At 42.0% G+C, this 19,058-nt stretch overlaps 1 protein-coding gene across 15 annotated transcripts in view; it reads right to left on the bottom strand.

The window, feature by feature from the left end:
* Window positions 1-15,679, bottom strand: part of MLLT10 (MLLT10 histone lysine methyltransferase DOT1L cofactor) — a 249,725-nt gene extending 234,046 nt beyond the window's left edge. For 12 of the 15 annotated variants that reach the window (XM_040451259.1, XM_040451266.1, XM_040451264.1 and 9 more), the window contains exons 1-3: window positions 5,708-5,792; window positions 5,404-5,563; window positions 2,051-2,130 (exon numbers count right to left, since the gene is read on the bottom strand). In XM_040451259.1, coding sequence (XP_040307193.1) covers window positions 2,051-2,130; window positions 5,404-5,563 — 240 coding nt within the window. In that variant the 5' untranslated portion in view covers window positions 5,708-5,792. The other 3 variants (XM_040451254.1, XM_040451253.1, XM_040451252.1) reach the window with 3 other exon arrangements.
* Between the last annotated feature and the right edge of the window lie 3,379 nt (window positions 15,680-19,058).

Genomic DNA, 19,058 nt, shown 5'->3' on the forward strand with positions numbered 1-19,058 from the left:
AAATAAAATAAAATAAAATAAAATAAAATAAAATAAAATAAAATAAAGACTAATTCAATTCTTGGGGTGCCTGCCTGGCTCAAAGCATATATGACTCTTGATCTTGAGGTCCTGAGTTTGAGCCCCACCGTGGGGGTAGAGATTATTTTAAAAATAAATAAATAAGCAAAGTAATAATGTAATTACTGAAAGGGAAGGATTTACTTTAAAAAAAAAAAAAAGACTAATTTAATTCCCTAAGTAACGGATACATTTCCATGTTAGGCTTCTTGGCTCCTCTATCCTCACATTAAAATGTCCTTGTGGATGGGGCACCTGGGTGGCTCAGTCACTTAAGGGTCTGATCTGGAGGTTCGTGGGTTCGAGCCCTGCCTTGGGCTCTGTGCTGAGCTCAGAGCCTGGAGCCTACTTCGGATTCTGTGTTTCCCTCTGCCCCTCCCCTGCTTGTACTCTGTCTCTCTTTCTCTCTCTCAAAAATAAACATTAAAATGCCCTTGTGGCTCAGTCACTAGAGCATGTGACTCTTGATCTCCAGTTGTGGATTCAAGCCCCATGTTGGGTGTACAGATAAGTTAAAGATAAAACCTTAAAATAAACAATAAGATGACCTATCTCTGCCTATTTAAGCTTAGAATGAGTTTTTGTTTTTACAAAGGACCTTATCTTTTATAACTGTACACTACAGGAAATTAAAGGAAGTTGTGCCTCTTCTTTAGAACCTCGAATGGCCCCCACATCCTACCGAATAACACTAAAATAAAATGTGTTCTTCAATATGCCTTGTAAGGTAACTACCTCAATTCACCTTGATATCTTACCCATGCCCTCAGAGAATAAAGGAATAAAAACAGGCAACAAGTGGCATTTAAGGCAAATAATTTTGGCATTCTACTACTCCCCATTGACAGAGCTCTTTATCCTCTCTCAGTATCTGCCTTCCTATTTTCTAATCTTCTTCTGGCCTTGAATCTACTGTGACACCCTCTGGAATAGCCTCACCTACTATCCATGTTTACCAATGAGTTAAAACATAACTTCCTTTGCTTGGTGACCCATCAACCCCAAAACTATAAAATGCTACAAAGAGGAACAAAAACCAAAAAGGAGACCTATGCATACATCAAATCCTAAAATTTATATGACTGATTCCATCTCCTACTTGCTAATTCCAACCACTGTAATGCTAGAATAAGCTATAATTCTGCTATAGTGTATTCTCACACACAAACAAAACACATGAACAGAATAATGCTCTGAGTTTCACAGTCCTAAATAGGCTACTCAGCTATGACTACTAATCAAGAATTGCCTAGGCAAAAATAAAGTTTCCATGCTACTCATGTAGGTAGAAAAGCTGAAATGTTTGTTTTCTACCTTCTGTCAAATTCTCTAGTCAACACCAAAAAGGAACTATCGCATAGCAAACAGTAATACTTTTATATGATTGATGAAAATTAAGTTTATTTCTCCCTAATATTTCCAGAAGCTCAAATGTAAAAAATGCCTTGGGCCACAAAGAATAAACATATCTCCCTTATGATTACAGTAAGTTTACAAAAGTGTTCAGAAAGAAGGTAGCCAGCCATGTGAAAAAGGAAGATTCTTATGTTGCTTTGCCAAAGAGACTAAATGTCTGAAAATATTGAACATTCGAAGTTAAAATATACATGTGCAATGCAGTAAAAATATGAGTGGTTAAACTCTAGTGTGTTTTTTTTATTCATTAAACAGACCCTAGCAGAATTATCAGCTTAACTTCCTTATGTTCTACTGCCATATTTTCACTAATGATTAACTAATTTAACCCTTCAAACCAGTAAAAAGGGCTAAAGCCCAGCTACAACTTTATGTTTTATCTGTTCAACATATAGTTATGTGGCTCAATTTGTTTTTTCAGAGTTTGTAAATTTGGTTTAAAACAGTTAAGTTGATATCTGGCCCAAATTCAAATTTGAACAAGACTGAAAACCTTTCAAACTGAAACATAAGTGTGTAGCATCCTAAGATACTCACTGAAGTATTTTAATGTTTTTGATAAAACAGTTCTTACCACTCTGGCTGCTCTCTCCTGAGATTCACATTTCCTGCAAAACCATGGTCCAGTGGGTACTTGAACAATGCCATAGCAAGCTATTGGGAAATAAAATATTTTAAAATATATTAAAATTTAAAGAATTACAGAAAATTAAATACCCTTTCAAAGCCCTCTTAAAATAATTACCTCTCAGACTATTCACATAAAACACCTTCTTTGTAAAGAATTAAAACATTTTATATTTTTATTTACCACATATATATTACCACCACCTAATAAAACCTGTATGACATTTTAATAAAAATGTTAAAGGACCAGCCTTTTGTTATTTTATTTAAATAAGTTTAAGCATTACAAAGGGTACTTATCTGGGGAGCTGGGTGGCTCAGTTGTTTAAGCATCCAACTCCTGATTTCAAGCTGGGACCACCCCCACCCCACCTCCCCTCCCACACACACACACACACACACACACACACACACACACACACACACACCCTCTCCAGTTCCACACTGACACTGGGGGGCCTGCTTGGGATTCTCTCTCTGCCCCTTCCCTGCTCACTCTCTCACACTTTCTCTCCCTCTCTCTCAAAATAAATAAATCTAAAAAAATTGTTTATTCTTTTATGATAGAAAAAATATCAAGTAAAAATTAACACATAGATTCTTTACAAAGAATTACTAAGAAACTCATTAATTCATTCCTGTATCCTACAGTTTAAATAGAAAGCATTTTAGGTAAGGCTAATGAAAATACTTCTAAATCACCTGTCAAAATGAGCAACAAGTATTGCAGAAAAGAAAACGAAATGTAATGTTAAGCGTGAAATGATTCCATTTGTATAAAATGGAAAAGGCAAATCAACAGAAAGTACACTAGTGGTTGTCTAGGGGCATTGGGGAGGTGTTGGGAAAAAAAGGACAGTAACTGCTAACAGTCCACGGTCTTCTTGTTAGGTTGATGAAAATGTTCTAAAACGGAGTCTGTGGCAATAAATGCAAAACCCTAAATGTACTAAAACCAGTGAATTGTACGTTTTAAGTGGGTAAATTATTTGGTATGTAAATCACATCTCAAAGCCATTACTTTAAAAAAAGCGTGTATTTATTGGGGCACCTGGGTGGCTCAGTCGTTAAGCGTCCGACTTCGGCTCAGGTCATGATCTCGTGGTTTGTGGGTTTGGGCCCCACTTCGGGCTCTGTGCTGACAGCTCAGAGCCTAGAGCCTGGAGCGTGTTTTGGATTCTGTGTCTCTCTCTGTTTCTTCCCCGCTCACACTGTTTCTCTCTCTCTCTCTCTCAAAAATAAAGCTTAAAAATCTTTTTTTTTTTAAGTGCATATTTATTTCTAAATATATGATGTGAATGTTCCAACAAGTGATCTGAGTATATGTAAATCACACTCTATTTAAAAAAAAAAAAAAAATTTTATTGGTATTTAACTAGGAATTGAAATTTTCCCAAAAACCTAGAACACTAATATCCAACTGACATTCTCGCATGAACTTGCTCACAGGAAGCTTGAAAATATCTTAAATATTGGAAAACACTCAAAGAATACAAAATCAACACAAATTTTTAAAGCTCCCAAAAGCTAAACTTGAAATTCCTTTCAAAATTCATAAATATATCAGTGTAAAAACATTCGGTCAAGAAACCCTGCATGAATATCCAAAAACTTACATTTTAATTCAGAAGTACTACTTCCGGACAAGAAAATTTATGCTTAAATGAATGTCTTCCGTATTGGGAGATGACATTACTTATTAAAACTTGATAATTGAGGATCCAATTCATAAGAAATACGTCCACAAATGCGAATGAACACTGTGATGGAAATGCTATACATCATTTCTAAAACTTTAAAAACAGCATATAGGTTTCAACACACATTGTTTTCACTCCTTAAAAAAGGAAGGTGTGCAGGGCGCCTGGGTGGGTCAAAGGTTCGACAGGGTGGTTAAAGGCCCAACTCTTGGTTTCCACCCAGGTCATGACCCCGTGGTTCCTGGGTTCAAACCCAAATCAGTCTCTGTCCTGATGGTGTGGAGCCTGCTTGAACTTCTCTCTCCCTCCCTCTCTCTGCCCCTTACTTGCTCACTCCCTCTCTCGCAAAAAAACAAAACACAAAGTTTAAACGGAAGATATGCAATTAGGTTTTCGTTAAAACTGACTGCACCCCAGTAATTAATTCACTATCTCCTAAGTCTCCCTTCCCCATTCTGAGCTTTCATCCTACGAAGAATGCACTTCAACCTCTTATGTTTCACACTGTCTCATTTGGTAATGTCCTTTCCATATACTACTAAATATCAACACCACTCGGCCAAATACAGAAATGGGAAGCGGGGCGGATTGGTAACAGGGACAATATGTGTAACAGACACCCAAAAATTATCTAGGTTTCCTTACCACAAGATACGGGAAAAGTCAGAAACTTCAATGGCCAGAAAACTCCCTAAGTGCCCTCGCCTTTTTTGTAATATCCAAAAAAACTCACCGAATGGAAACACCCAGAAATAAGCTAAGATGCTCCCCAAGTCACTGGCCGCACCACCACCTCCTCTTCTCTCCAGTCACTTTAGCTGAGGAAGTGGCCAGATACAGCCACTGAACAGCCTTATCCACCAGCCTAGGGCAGCTCAGCCAAGCCACTCCTGCAGCACACGACGGCGACGGCGGAAGGCCACCGTCTTCTATGCAGGAAGCTCCCAGTCCGCAGCAGCAGGGTCTCCGCCAGAAGAAAGCTTGGGGGTGCAGCAGTGGCGCCTTCCCTCCCTAATCTAAAGCGCCAAGGCCACCCCTCTGCCTCCGCGACCCGCCCAGGCGCAGCGAGTGGCATTCCCGAGCCCGACTCCATGCCACAGGAAGTCTCCAGATACACTGCGGCAGACAGGAGCAGCCAGTGAAGGGGGAGGGGCCTCCACGTTCCCAAACCCAAACCCACGGCCACCGCGACACTACCGAAGGGCGCACACTCGGTCCTGCCGCCGCCCCGGGGGCGCAGGCCGCGGCCCCGCACCCCCCACCCCCATCCCACCCCCTCGCCTCCAACCACCGCCTCGGAAAGTCTCCAGCCCCACGGCTCCGGGCGCAGGCGGCGGCCAAATGACACTTGAGAGAGTGAGCGCAGAATCACATGACAGCCCAGGCCACACGCACTTTCTCCCACATGCACAGCCCACACCCCCTCCGCCCCGCTGCGGACCCTCGGAGTCAATCCCGGGCCGCGGAACTAGGCGGGGGCGGGGGCGGGGCGGGGCGGGGGGAGGGGCGGTAGGAGAACTGGCAGTTGCTGCCAAGGTGGGGGAAGCGGTGACGGTTGGGAGCAGGCCGGGTTCGGCCCGGCGGGCGGTTGGGTGTTTACCTTGATGCACCGCGACGCTGCAGCCGTGCCCGTCGCAATAAACCAGCGGGTTCTCGGCCCAGCCTCTCTCGTCTGAGCAAACGCAACAGCCTCCAATCATCTCCTTCATACTATGGGAGACCTCGTCCTCCAGTGACACGGGCCGGTCGCTAGAGACCATCTAAGAGGGAGTTGGGGGGGACCATTAAAAAACACATGCAAGCCAATTAGCGCTCTCCCCCCCCCCCCCACCGCACAGCCACCCGCGTCCCCGCTCCCTTCCCTACGTCCCCGGCCCCCGCCCGCCGCTCGGCCGCTCGCTCACTCGGGCTTTGCCGCTCAGTCACTCACGTTCCGCACAGGAGTCAGGAGCCATGTCCTTGCTGACTCCCCCCACCTCCCCTCCACCGCCTCCTCCGCCTCCTCCTCCTCCTCGTCTTCTTCCCTCCCCACCTCCACCCGGCCGCTAACGCTGGAGCCCGGAGAGGGCACACATAATCAAGTAGGCCTCCGCACAGGCGCACTGGGGGGGCTCCCGCTGGGGCAGGGGCAGCCAGGGAGGGGAAGGGGGCTGCGCTTCCTCCTCCGAGCGTCACTCGGCGTGCGCGCCCGCCCTGCGGCCGGCGTGAGGGAGAAGGCCCGGGAGAGGCAAGGCCTGCGTGCGCGCCGCCGCGTCCGGCCCGCAGCCCCGGCCTACCTCCCGGCCCCTTCCCCTCCCCCGCGCAGCTCGCAGCCGCCGAGGTGTGCTTGGGGAGGGGGGGGGGGGAAGGAGGGGGTGGTGAGTGGAGCCGGCGGCGCGCTGAGGCCGGAACGAGCCAACGAGAGGACGCGGGGGCGCGCACGCGGGGGCGGGGACGTTGGGGCCGCCGTCTGCAGCGCCGCGCCGGTCGCGCGGGCTGAGCGTGCACGTCTGGAAGGGGCCTCAGAGGGAGGGAGGGGAGGAGGATGCCGAAGACCCGGAGGGAGGGGTTTTTTTTTGTTTTTTTGTGTTTTTAATCGGAGTAGCCAGAGGGGACTGACTTCCCCGGGGCACCTCTCTGCTCTGAGAACCTACCTGCGGGCCTTTTCCTCAAGAGCTGGCCCGTGGGTAACAAGGGGTAGGGCAAGTATGCCAGCTTCCATGAAGGGTGCAGTGAAGCATGGCTTCCTGCAGTTGGCCGCGCTAACTTCACAGTGCTGCCGCAGCTTCTCCACCCATTAAATTCACATCCTGGACTCTACCCAAAGTTCACGCAGTGGAAGTGCCACCAGATCCGCAGCCCGTTTACACACCACATTGGCCCCAGTGACAAATGAAAGTGCATCACACACTGAAGGTCAAAAGCCTGGGTTAGGGTAATACTCAAAGAGGGAACACCAAGGCTACCTTTAGCTTGCTGTTAGAAGAACAAATGGTTGTTAATCAGGAATTAGCAATATAAAGTGATGACCTGGAAAATGCCGTAATGTGATACCAAAGGATGAAGGAACCCAAGTTCTAGTCGGTCACCAAATGATAACACCATGAGAGAGGGGAGCCCAGTTTTGTTTGAGGATTTCTCTGTACTCCAGATTTACTCTCTTGAAAATTTAAGGTCACTTTTTTGTTTTTTCAAGGTGATTTAAGTGGCAGAAAGATGGGAGCTCGCTCTTCACATACAAATAAGAAATGGATTAGGCCTATCTGAATAGAGTAATTAGCCAGATACTACGCAGTTTTGAGCTGTAAAATCTTCCACTGTTGCCCTATCCCCTATGTATCCATGTAAGCCCAAGATTGATTTTAGACAAAAAGTGTCTAATTATGAAAATTTATCATGAATAGGAATATAGATTGTTAAAATGACAGGCATACTTAACAAGGTGAATTCATGGCTTTGGTTAATAACTGGCAGGTACAAAATGGTTGTTCATCAGGAATTAGCAGTATAATGTAAAGATCTGGAAAATGTAGCTATTCAATGATAAAGGATGAAGGAACCTAAGTTCTCTTAGTCACCAAAAGATGATTGGTTTTATCTTTAAAAGCATTCCAAATGTTCTCAGAAAGGAAAAAAAAAACGGTAGCATGGCTGTTTTTTCCATTTCAAATTAATTGCTAGAAATCTACTTAAGAACTACAATAGATACAATACAATGCAAGCATATGTTAGCAAGTATATTCAAACATTTTAAAGCTAAGTGAGATATCTACAGTAATGGAAATCAACTAAAAGTTTAAGGGGAAATGCACACTAAAGAGACACATAAAAATGAGAATTCTCTTTTAGCTATTAGTTCATTAAGAAAACATGACTAAAAGATTACATACCTATACAATGCAAATTCTTTTGAGGGGTATGGCAACACTTAATAAATTTCTAAACATATAATAATTATGTTCTTAACATGTCATTGATATTTATAAAGTTAAAACCACCCTCAAACAAAACTGTATCATTTTGTGTATCTTTACTATGTATTTTATCTTTACCCTTTCACAAGGGATACCAAATCGACATCCAATTCCTGCTCAGGTTCAGACTTCTAATGAAGAGTAATCCTGAGTTAAAATCAGTGTGAAACTTCCCTTCCCAAACACTGCTGTCAAACCTTAATGCTCTAAATTATTCACATACATTCATTTTATTTTTAATACATTGGAGCCTAGTTCTTGTAATAGAATTAATTTATATGTAAAGAAGGATGGGTACTTTATCCTATTCTATAACACAATAAAATATAGGTAAACAGTCTATTCAAAATAAAACAAATTCATCATTCATAAGAGACTTGAAATTTAGAAAAATAGAGAAAATACACTATTTCATAAGAACAGGCCTATATATTAAAAAATAGCATCTGAAGCAGAAATTTTATTAAAGATGTACATATAAATGTTGATAACATATGTCAAATTATTTAAAACATATTTAACATATTAAATGTTGAGTTATGAAAATTATAAGAAAAAAATAATGGGTATAAATAGACCACTCTAACATCAACTCATGTACCAGATATAGAACTTTTCTTATGTTATATACCAAAAGTGTAATATTTAATGTTTCTATAAAACATTAAGTGAAAAGGAAGAATAACAGACATTATAAAATAGTTCAGATATACAATTCATTATTTATTCATTCAGTAAATATTTATTGAACATTTACTGTGAGCCAGGGGCTGTTTTGGACACAGGAAATATATCAGTGAGCAAGTTATATTTGTCCTTTGTGTGAGATATATACCCGTACATGCATGCACACACACACATATATACATATACACACATATATATATACATATGACATTGACTGAATATGCTAATTCTCATATCTTAGAATGGATAAAACTTACCAATTGCCATTATCGTTAAAGTTCAAGTAAGTTTTTAAAAATACATGGTAATGGGGAAAAAAGTCCATGGGATTTATAAAATAACTTCGTAGAGAGGACAATCTCAATCTTAATATTACTCTTTATATCTGAGTCCTCATTCTCCAAATATCCTTTGGAAAAGTATATCTAGTACCTGTAGAATAAAACAAAAGCCTGTTTTCTCCAGTATTCTTCTTCACATAACAGCAGCTAACTCAGTACTGGCTCATCTATTTCTCTGAACTAATCATCTGAGGCAAACCACAAAAAACTCAAGTAAAGTATTTTATGATGTAACCTCTAACCCTACTATAATGGGAAACTGTATTTTTTTTTCTCTATGGGTAATATATCTTCTTATAATTTTCTTTATTCCTCAACCTAGGGACCAAATTTTCGGATTTCCTTTTCCATAATCATTTACGTAAGTGGATACTATGAAAGAAATAGTTAAAACCAAATTTGGTTCATGGGTTAGTATTGCTTATATTCATCTCCTTTTTAAATTGAAGTTTTATTTCTCTTCTGTTTGTGCACATATTTAGTCTACTATATCCATTGTTGATGTAGATCTCTATAATATATGGAAAATGACATATATTTCTATAATGTTAACAGTAGATGCATTTTTCTTAACTCAGATTCTTAACTTCCGTAAAGTGTTTAAAATTCTGTATTGGCTCTGATACGAAGGTTTTAAAACAAAAGCAATTGATACTATGGTTTTAAAGCAAAAGCAATTATTATATTTCATTCATCTACTTAACCTCATCAGAAACCATACCCTTATTTCTAAATAAAGTATTTGGAGAATGCAAAAAGGCAATTTCTTATGATCTGTACAAATTTTCAGATATGTCCTCTTTTACATAAAGGAATCCCTGAGTAACATTTTTCCTTCCTCATTTGTAAAAGGTTTCCTACCTTTTAAATTAAGAGTTTATTATGAACTGTATATTTACACTAGTATGATAAACATATTGAGAGACTTCTGAAACTAGTTTTATTTGTCTCACAATAAGTGAGTATTGTATCTTTATACTCCATACAAACACATACATGGCACCTATATTATGGAGTACTATTAGAAATTTCATTAAAAGGTATTCATTTCAATTCCATTTTCAATTGATATTCTGTTAATGGCTTTTGGGAAATTCCACTTAATGAAGCATGTTGATCTTACTAGGTGATTTTTTTTTTTATTCACCATACCACCTAGCAAGTCTCTTGCACGTAGTAGGCCCACAATAAATATTCCTTTAATGTACAATGCTAGTGTTTAAAAGCGAATTGCAATCTGAACTTTATTCTTCAGAGTAAAGCAAGACTTTATTTTGTATGTACAACTGAACTAAAATTTCTAAGTAATGATTAACAGAAATGTTCAGATAAATTGGTCTCTTTAAGGATTTTTGATTGTTGAAATTCATATTGGTGAAGAGTTTTTATTTACCAGGTAGTTTAGAATTTATATTTTATTTAAGTAGCACTCAAATGTTAACCACCTTTTCATGTAAGAGTCATCATTTTCTTACAAAACAGACTGCAACTTAGAATCAATCACAATTAATATCATTGTGAGATACACTTAACTGTTGAAAAGTTAGGTAGGTCATCCTGAAATTTAAATTGTATGTAATCTAAATTTTAAAATATTTTTAAGAATCTAGGCCTAATATTTACTGTAAAGGGTTTGGCTTGGTTAATCTTGTGTTTGGCTTCAGAACTACTCCTTCTGTTATAAAATTGATATATATTGGTTGGATTTACATTTTTGGATAAAACACCTTGTACTTACCAGTAGAAAAATCGTATCTAAAAGATGACTTTAGATTTTCTAGGCATTGCATAAACCTCAGTAACATTTCAGAGTTGGACTATTTTTTTCCATGATGCAACGATATTTAAGGGTGTTAAGTGCCTGACTTTTCCGAGTATCATCAATATAATATATAAGAAGGGTGAGGTCCATATTCCCATTTTTTTAGTGATACTGAAGAGATGCATTTCTGTTATAATTTAAGTGTGATTAAAGTGACCTATTTAGGTGTCTGTTTATAGGAGACGATAACATTATGTAGGTGAAAAGATTCTGGACATAGAAAAGAGGAAAATCAGTTTTTGCAGTGGAAGAGACCTTGAAGGAAATGAAACAAATCTTGGACTTAAAAAAGAAGAAGAAAATAAACTGAGTGGCTAAATACTATTTGGGCCAAAGAAGAGAACTTTTTAAGATTTAAATGTTTTCCTCTCTGAAAGGAGCCACTGCTTAGCAAATCCAGAAACAAGCCCAAGAATATGTTAATTAACTGCATTGTGTCCCAGAGAGAATGAGGTTGACAAATTCATTTTTTTTATTCCTTCAATTAATAAACTGTTTGCCTATTGCATCTTAGATTTTTAAAAATCTATAATATGTATATTTATCTCTTGAAATTATACAGTAACAGTGCCAAGGTCCAACATGGCCCCATAGGGTGAATCTTAGGAAGCTTAACATTCTTGGCGAATTAAACACACAAGCCTCCGATCACTTATTGTCAGTCTTACTTTACTGTGGCGCTTAAGAGCCAGAATGTAAGCAATTTTTATATGGTGGCCCTTTACTCCAACTTAAAAAGCAATGATCTTTGGTACAAGCACAAGTGGAAAATATAATGACATAATATTAATGAAAGGTATTATGAAGACTGACCAGGAATGCTACATATCCCTCTCCATCCCCACCCCCATTCATGCCCTTTTTTCCACCCATTTGTTGTTTTTCTCACAAGTATATCATGACTTGTAACACATTTTTTTAATTTGAAATGAAACAAAAAATGTCTCAAACACCAAAAGATGTAAAAAGATTCACCTTCTACAATCAACTACATAGCAGAAAACTTCTAAAGCTATTCTAAATATTCAAGACTTATAAATAAAAAATGTAAATTGAATCCAAGTAGTTGGGGAGGGGGACCATGGGAGGATGAGTGTGTAAGGAATGAACAGATTGAGAATACCTCCTTTTCAACACCAATGTTTTTTTCTGTTCAAACCTTTCCATGGTTACACCTCCAGTGATTTCTTCTATAAGAATTTCTCCGTATACCTCGAAATAACTGAATGATTTCCAAGAGGAAATGCAAGTTTAAGGAAGAAGATCCGTAAAATGAAAGTGTGCAAAAGCAAAACACTTTTATAGCATTTCAAATGCAAAATCACCACTACCTTTAACTGACTCTTAAGGGTTCTTTTCAAACAGATGCTATATATGAACATCATCTGTTAACTTCTTTCTTGTAATTCAAAACTCTTGTCAAATGATGTTTTCATGATGACGTGCAAATATAATATTCCATTAGAGATCAATTCTAATTGGTTTTTTAAAATCCACCTTGGGAAACAGTGCTGCATCATACACAGACCAGTAATGGGGATTTTAGAAGGAATTTCCGCAAAGTCTATTATAAATCTAAGTTTAAATTACCCTCTTGCCCTAGTAAGGTTTGGGCCAAAGGACTGAAATCATTTCTTCCTGAGTTTTCACGCACGATGACTTTGGTCTTGTCTTCGAGACTCGCGAGCACTTGTTGGAAATCTTCATTTTTTAGAACTGTGACGTTTGCCAGAAATATTTTTTCCACATGTCTCACAAAGGAAAACAGGCAGAGTTTCGTAGGTGGGTTGCAATTGTTTCCAAAACGTGCTTTAAAAGCAAATGACACGTTTTTCCCTTTTGAATTTCACTGCTATTTTGAAAACGCATTTCACGTTAAGAAATCAAGCCTGTTTTTGTTCAGAGCAGCTCAGCCCTTGCTTTTAAATTTTACTGTGTATACAACAAAGAGCTGAATAAGAACAAATAGAGACAGCGAAACATGCTTTTCCGAACTCCTTTGGACCCCGACATTCACTTTCGTATCCATACGTTAAAGATACTCAAAATGACACAATCTGCTCTAACTTTCCGGATCCTGGAAAAAAAAAAAAATGCCCACATTTGTCTCTACCTAGTTATCACTTTAAAAACATATCTGGGCTGCTTTCCCTCTTCTTTTAATGTGTGAGTTGCAGGCTTGCCCAGCTTCCTCCAATTTAGCGGCACGTTGTAAAGCCTTTCTACAGGCTCCTGAGTTGGGAACCCCTCGCTGGCCGAGTCTGATAATAAAACTTGCGGCGCCGACCCGGCCCGGCCCGAGCGCTGGAGTTCGGGGAGGCGGGAGTAGGGGGTCGAACTGGGCCGCAGGACCCCTCCCTCGCGAAGGACGCGCTCGGAGAACAGCGAACCGCAGCTAGAGGGACGAACAATGGGGGCGGCCGGGCGAGAGGAGCCCGGCTCCCGCTTCCTCGGCGGCGCCAGCCGCGCGCCCGGCCCCCGCCCACCGCGGCCCTCCCCGCCCGCGTTTTCGAGCTCGCACGGCCCGCCGCAGCCTTCCTCCCGAGGGCCGCAGCCCGCAGCCCGGCCGGGTACCCGCGCCCCGCGCCCCGCCGCCTCCGCGCGCCTCCTTTCCCTTCCCGGGCTGGCCCTCCTCCTCCTCCTCCTCCTCCTCCTCCGTCTCCTCCTCCTCCAGCCTGCGACACCGAGGCGCTCCCTTCGGCGACTTCAGCTTTCGCTGCGGCCGCCTTCCCGCTATTTCGTTAATATATTCTAAAAATTTCTCCTTTATTTTCAGAAGTGGTTGAAATGTCTCATTTCCACCTTGATTTTAATTTGCTATTTCCCTCCGGAAAATATTCCTCAGGAAATCCAAAATCTAGAAGGAAATACAGCAAATCCAATAAAACCCTGTAACTCTAAATACATTTCGTATTTTGTTAAATTTGAACGCGTTTATGTCGTCTAAACTGGCAAAAGAACTCTCCCCTCTCTTTTTATTTCCTCCTCTAAATACTGATATTTTAAACTCTCCATCAAATGCGTTTTGACGAAGAAGGCAGAGAATGTGTCCAGCAGCACGCAGCAAATCAGAGGTTTTATCTTACGCCTCCTGGGACGGAAAAAAAAGTGGAACGTGGACGAGGGAGCTTCTAGGGAAGAAAAGCAACCCAATTCGCTGGGGATGAAGCCGGGCCAGGCGGGGGGAGGGGGGGAGGCCCGGCGGGGGCGTCCCGGGCCCTCGGGCTGTGAGCAGAGGAGCTGGCCAGGAGCAGAGAGGTTTTAAATAGCGGGGGCTGGGAGGGCGCAGGGCCCGCGCATGACGGTACTTTATGAGAAAGGTTGGGGCAGCGGATGAGATTACTTTGCTTTCTCATCCCCCAAGAAAAAAATAAAGTTAGAGGGAGGCGGAGAGAAGAGCCAGCCTTGTTTCTTCCCCACGTTTCCGCGGAAGGGCCGGGGCTGCGGCGGACGGGGAGAGGGCGCGGGACGAGGTGGACCAATAGCAGTCAACAGGTCCAGGCCTCGGCTGGGCAGCGGGGCCGGGCCGCCGGCCGCCCCCCCCCCCCCCCCCCCCCGGGCCCCCCCCCCCCACCCTCCCCTTCCCTCCCCTCCCCCGCAGGCCCGGCCCGGCGGGGGAGGCCGGCTCTGCGCTCCCCGCCCCACGCGGCCTCCCTGCGGCCGGGCGGCCCGGGCTCTCGGGGTGGGGGTGGGGCGGGGGTTCCCAGCCGGAGAATCCTCCCCCGGGGCGGGCGGGGGGGGGGGGGGGTGGGGGGGGGGGGGGGGGGAGGGGAGGGAAATCGGGGAATGGAGGATTAAGAAGGACTCGAGCTCGGCACGAGCGCGGCCCGCGCGAGGGATCCTGGGTAAAAAGTGGCCGCGCGGCACCGGGAGAGCGCGGAGAGGAGCCGGGGTCAGAGGTCAGGGCCCTGGAGCCCCGCGTGCAGAGCCCCCCACGTGAACGCTGCGAGCAGGAGGAACCTTTTTGTTTTCTACCGCGCCAGCATGCTCCCCTATTGACCGAGCTGCTTTTCCCGGGCCGCTGGAGAGAGTAGCTCCGTCCCGGATCTCCTAACCCCACCCCCCCCTTCCACCACCAACACACTACCCAACTCGACCCTTCCTCTCAACTCACTTCCCAGCCCCCCGTACCGGGCTTGCAATAACGCAGTAAATTTGCTTTAACAACAAGTGGGGGTGGTTGCATTTACTCCTCCCTCTGCTCTCTCCTCCCCCTCCTCTTGCTGCGGCTCTTGACGCTACTACAAACCAGGACTATAAACATAAACATGTGTCACTGTAACTGGGCAGGTAATATACGGATTTGGGGTGGGGTGGAGGGGGGGCTTGGTCGCTGCTTGGGGGGCAGTAAAAAAATGTATGTTTCACGTGCTCGACCGCTTTGGGGGCTCCCCCCACACACCAATCCATTTATATAATGCCGTCGGCACTCGGTCACTTACTCATTCAGCCACAGAGACCCACAAAGGCGGACTTGCTGATAACCACCGTACCCCAAAGCAAATACATTTAAATACGAATCTCTCTCCTTTCCCAGCCACCGCTGCCACTCAATACTTGAATCCCCTTTCCTTTTTACAAAATTATTTTCCACATAGCAATAGCGAACAGTTTTTCGAGCAAAACAGTACACCACCCTCTTGCCATAGACAGTACTAAGGATTTTGTACGCAGAAATCCTTCCAGACAGCAAGAACGGCCATTTAAATGACTGAGTTCGAAATCTATACTGTAAAGGTTGTTTCCTGGGCTTTGCCTTCATAGATTTAGCAACTTCTCCTGTAAGTTGCTGCGACCGGCGCGGTGGAGATTCGCCACAGCACGCCTTTATTATTATTATTTAGTCTATATTTACACTGCCGCTCAACTTTTCCCCTCATTCTCAGTTCAACAAGGCTAGCAACAACTACCTAAGGTAGAGTAAAGCGAATCCCCTCGCCAGCTTTTTGGCTTGGAACGGAGGGAGACACAGAAAATATTCAGATGGAGAAGTGGTTCCCTTTGTTCTTTCATTGTTTCTCTACGAACTGGTGGATACAAGGACAAACACTTACCTTCTCTTCTTTTTGCTCCAAAAACCAGACGTTCCCATCAGCCTTAAAATACACAATCCACCTTGAAAGTAACTACGAATGTCGGGAGAGTTTGTATTCCATTCTTTTTCGCTCTCTGCCCTCTTTTAGCGTAGGATTAAGTTGCCGAGCACGTTGCTGCAAGTGTAGCCCCCCGCCTTAGTGAATCGGTCACGTTTAGGACCCTCTAGGTCCATCCTAATTCTGCCAGTAGAATTGAGAGTATTGGAGCTCTAAACTTTCAAAAGGAAAGGGGCCTGCAACTACCCAGAAAACTTATGGATACCCTGAATTTTTTTTACCACTGTATTTTTGTACCACATCACCAAATAGAATTTGCCAAGAAACATTAGATATTTCTTCAAAGTTTTTTTTTTTTTTCAGTTTATCCCTAGCAATGTGCTACTTAGACAGATGGTGTTAAAAGGCAGGTTTGTAAGGGCATGTAACTGAGCCAGTGCGTTTTCCACAATGTTTGTTATGTCCTGTGTTTTTCCAAAACACAAACAAAACACCAGTAGACCTGAAAAAGGAAAGAAATGGAAGTTTGAATCACGACGTTGTAGAATGACATAAAAAGAGGCGTGTATTTGAAATTTATTAGTGTAAAAATTGGCCTGAAAAGCTAAGAGTAAGCTTTTCGAAGTTCAAAGACTTAATTTTCATTCTGTGATTCAAAACAACAACAATAACAACAACAACAACAACAAGGACAACGACAACTTTTCTGGTTAGTGGGTGATACTTGTCAATGTTTAGTGCCCAGCCTGGTGGGTATTACTGCCCAAACCTTGTTTAAATCTGATTATGATGTGATTTGTTGGAGTCATGAATATGAAATGATCCTTGTGTATCTATAAATGCGAACTTGGGATTTTTTGATCTCCCGCTTTTTTTGTGTGCGCCCAGTAGCTGCAGCAGTGGAAGACAGTGATTGGCTCCAGTGCTCCTAGAAGGATTTGGGCTGAAGCCAGGGGAACAGAACCAGAGGATTCCCTTTCCAGAGACCATCAGGCCCCACATGTCTTATGTTTCCCTTCTCCCCTCTTGGGTGCTCAGAATTTCTCCATGGCTTCAGCAGCCTGTAGGTAGGCCTCAACACTCAGTGTCATCACTGCGGTTTCTACACATTTGACCCTTGTGCAAAATAAACACAAATTTGGGCAACACAAATAAATTGTAGGTTTTGATATTTGTGTATTATTTAATATATCAACACTGAACTCTACTTTCTCAGATTTTTTTTTTTTTCAACATTCAGGATCAATTGTGAGAAGCCCTGGTGTCTCGTAGGAAAATATTGCAACAAAACAAGATAATTGGGGGGAAAGGCTGTTGCAGTAGGAAAAGTGGCTTTTCGTTGATAGCATTTAATTGGAATTAAAAGATTCTTTAGCTGTAAACATTCTTTATTTATTCAGCACACATAAGCAGGCATTGTTTTTATCACCATCATAATTATGGTGTCCTTTAAACTGGCTGATAGCAGGAAAGATAAGGGAATGTGCGAGTAGATTCAGATCGCTTTTCGCTCGCTCCTCTCTTTCTTTCCCTTCCTCCCTCCCTCCCCTCTATCTATGCCCTTCCCCCCACCCCCATTCCTTCCTTGGTCACTAGGGTCCCCCACAGCCCTTTAGATGAGGAGAGCAGGAAGATTGTGGCCTAACCATTTCTTACATCATGAAAGAGATTTGTACCACACTCTAATTTAATGCAATGTATAACCTTCTTGTCTCCCATGTTTATAACTGCTTTTTAGCTTACAATATATGTTAACTGAAGAGTTGTCTATTGCTCACCTGTATAAAATCTTGTCCACTAGGTTTTGTTGCTTTACCTTTGTCTAATTTAGAAAGTACACTCTTAGGGCTTTTTCAGAACAAAGCCTCACAAAAACCCCTTTACCTCCAAGGATTTGCAAATTTATAAAGCCTGCATTGAATTCAAGATGGGTCAGGGGGCAAAAAAAGGGTAGAAGGTCACTGCATTTTGATTATGGGTCAGTAGACAACATGGCATACACTCTGTGTCCCAAACTTCTATTAAAAACAGGATTTCAAAATGCCTAAGAACAGAAGGATGGGCCCTTTTGGAGACTTGCCTTGATTTGTGTGGATGAGACAAAAAGAAAAAAATTAAGGAAAATATACTAAGTTATAATTTAAGCTACTCCTTAATTTAGCATTTCCTCCTCCATTCTCATTTTCCCCTCCCCAAAAGTAGAAAGCATGTGAAATTAGATGAATTTTGATGAGGAACTGTTGACTATCACAAGATTTTATTGTCCTATATCCTAAATTAATTCAGCCATGTGAGGCTTTGTATTATTATTATTTTAGAATGTGTTAGATGTATTATAATTACTTTTGGCTAACAGTACAAGGGGCTTCTTTTATTCTCCTAACCAGTATACTTACATTGTTGAGGCCTTTGTGATGTCCTTAGTCTTTTCTGTCTGAATTCACTTGGAACAAAATGTGCCCAGTAATCAGTAAAACAAATGTATATGGTGAAGAGTTAGGTGGTGGTGATGGTGATGTGGGGGGATGATCCTCATTTAAATTATATGTGTATGGGTGAAAGCTTGGAAGGAAAAGGATTATTTTAATGCTCTTCAATACTTTAATTATATGACAGTTGTAGTGTAGAAATGCAAAAGTACTCTTAGGTTTTCCTTCAGGTTTTCAAAAGAACTTTCCCCATTAGTAAACTACTCCTGCAAATTGCTACTGCATTTCCCAGCTAACCATTTAAAAGACTGTAAATGCCGTGTGCATTACTTCGCTCCAGAGGAAAGAGGTCAGACTGAATTGCAATGGTATTTAAACATAAAATACAGTGAAAATAAATCAAAATAGAACATCCGAAGGTAAATTTACCACATTCATACAGGGTAAGTAAAGACAAATATGTACATATCTTCATAACCCATCACTTTAAAAACTGAAAGTACTGTGTTTTTTTTTTCTACAACAAATGCAGAAGTAAGAGGACATTAAGAATATACTTCTATCTGTATTTGCCACAGAGGATTTTCCTTTAGCCAGCAGCTTTGTTTCCAAAGCTAAAATGCTTTTTATGATAGTGAGTAGATTGTGCATTCCTTACTGAGAAAATAATTACATGTAATTAACAAACTCCGTGCTTATCATATATATTCCTAAATTCTCAATAAGGTAATTCTCTGTACTCTTAGAGATGGATACACACATAAATGTTAATTTGGGCATATCTGCCCACATATGTATATGCATTTGAGAAACAGAAGTTGATATATCTTTTCTTAAAAAAGAATTTGAATACAGTCCATCATCTGAATTGGGTTCATCTTTGATTGTTGAGGCGGCTGACATGGTCAACAAATTTATCAAAGAAACCCC

This window comes from Herpailurus yagouaroundi, unplaced genomic scaffold, assembly GCF_014898765.1.
Source record: "Herpailurus yagouaroundi ecotype Mexico unplaced genomic scaffold, PumYag 203, whole genome shotgun sequence".
Classification (NCBI taxonomy): domain Eukaryota; kingdom Metazoa; phylum Chordata; class Mammalia; order Carnivora; family Felidae; genus Herpailurus; species Herpailurus yagouaroundi.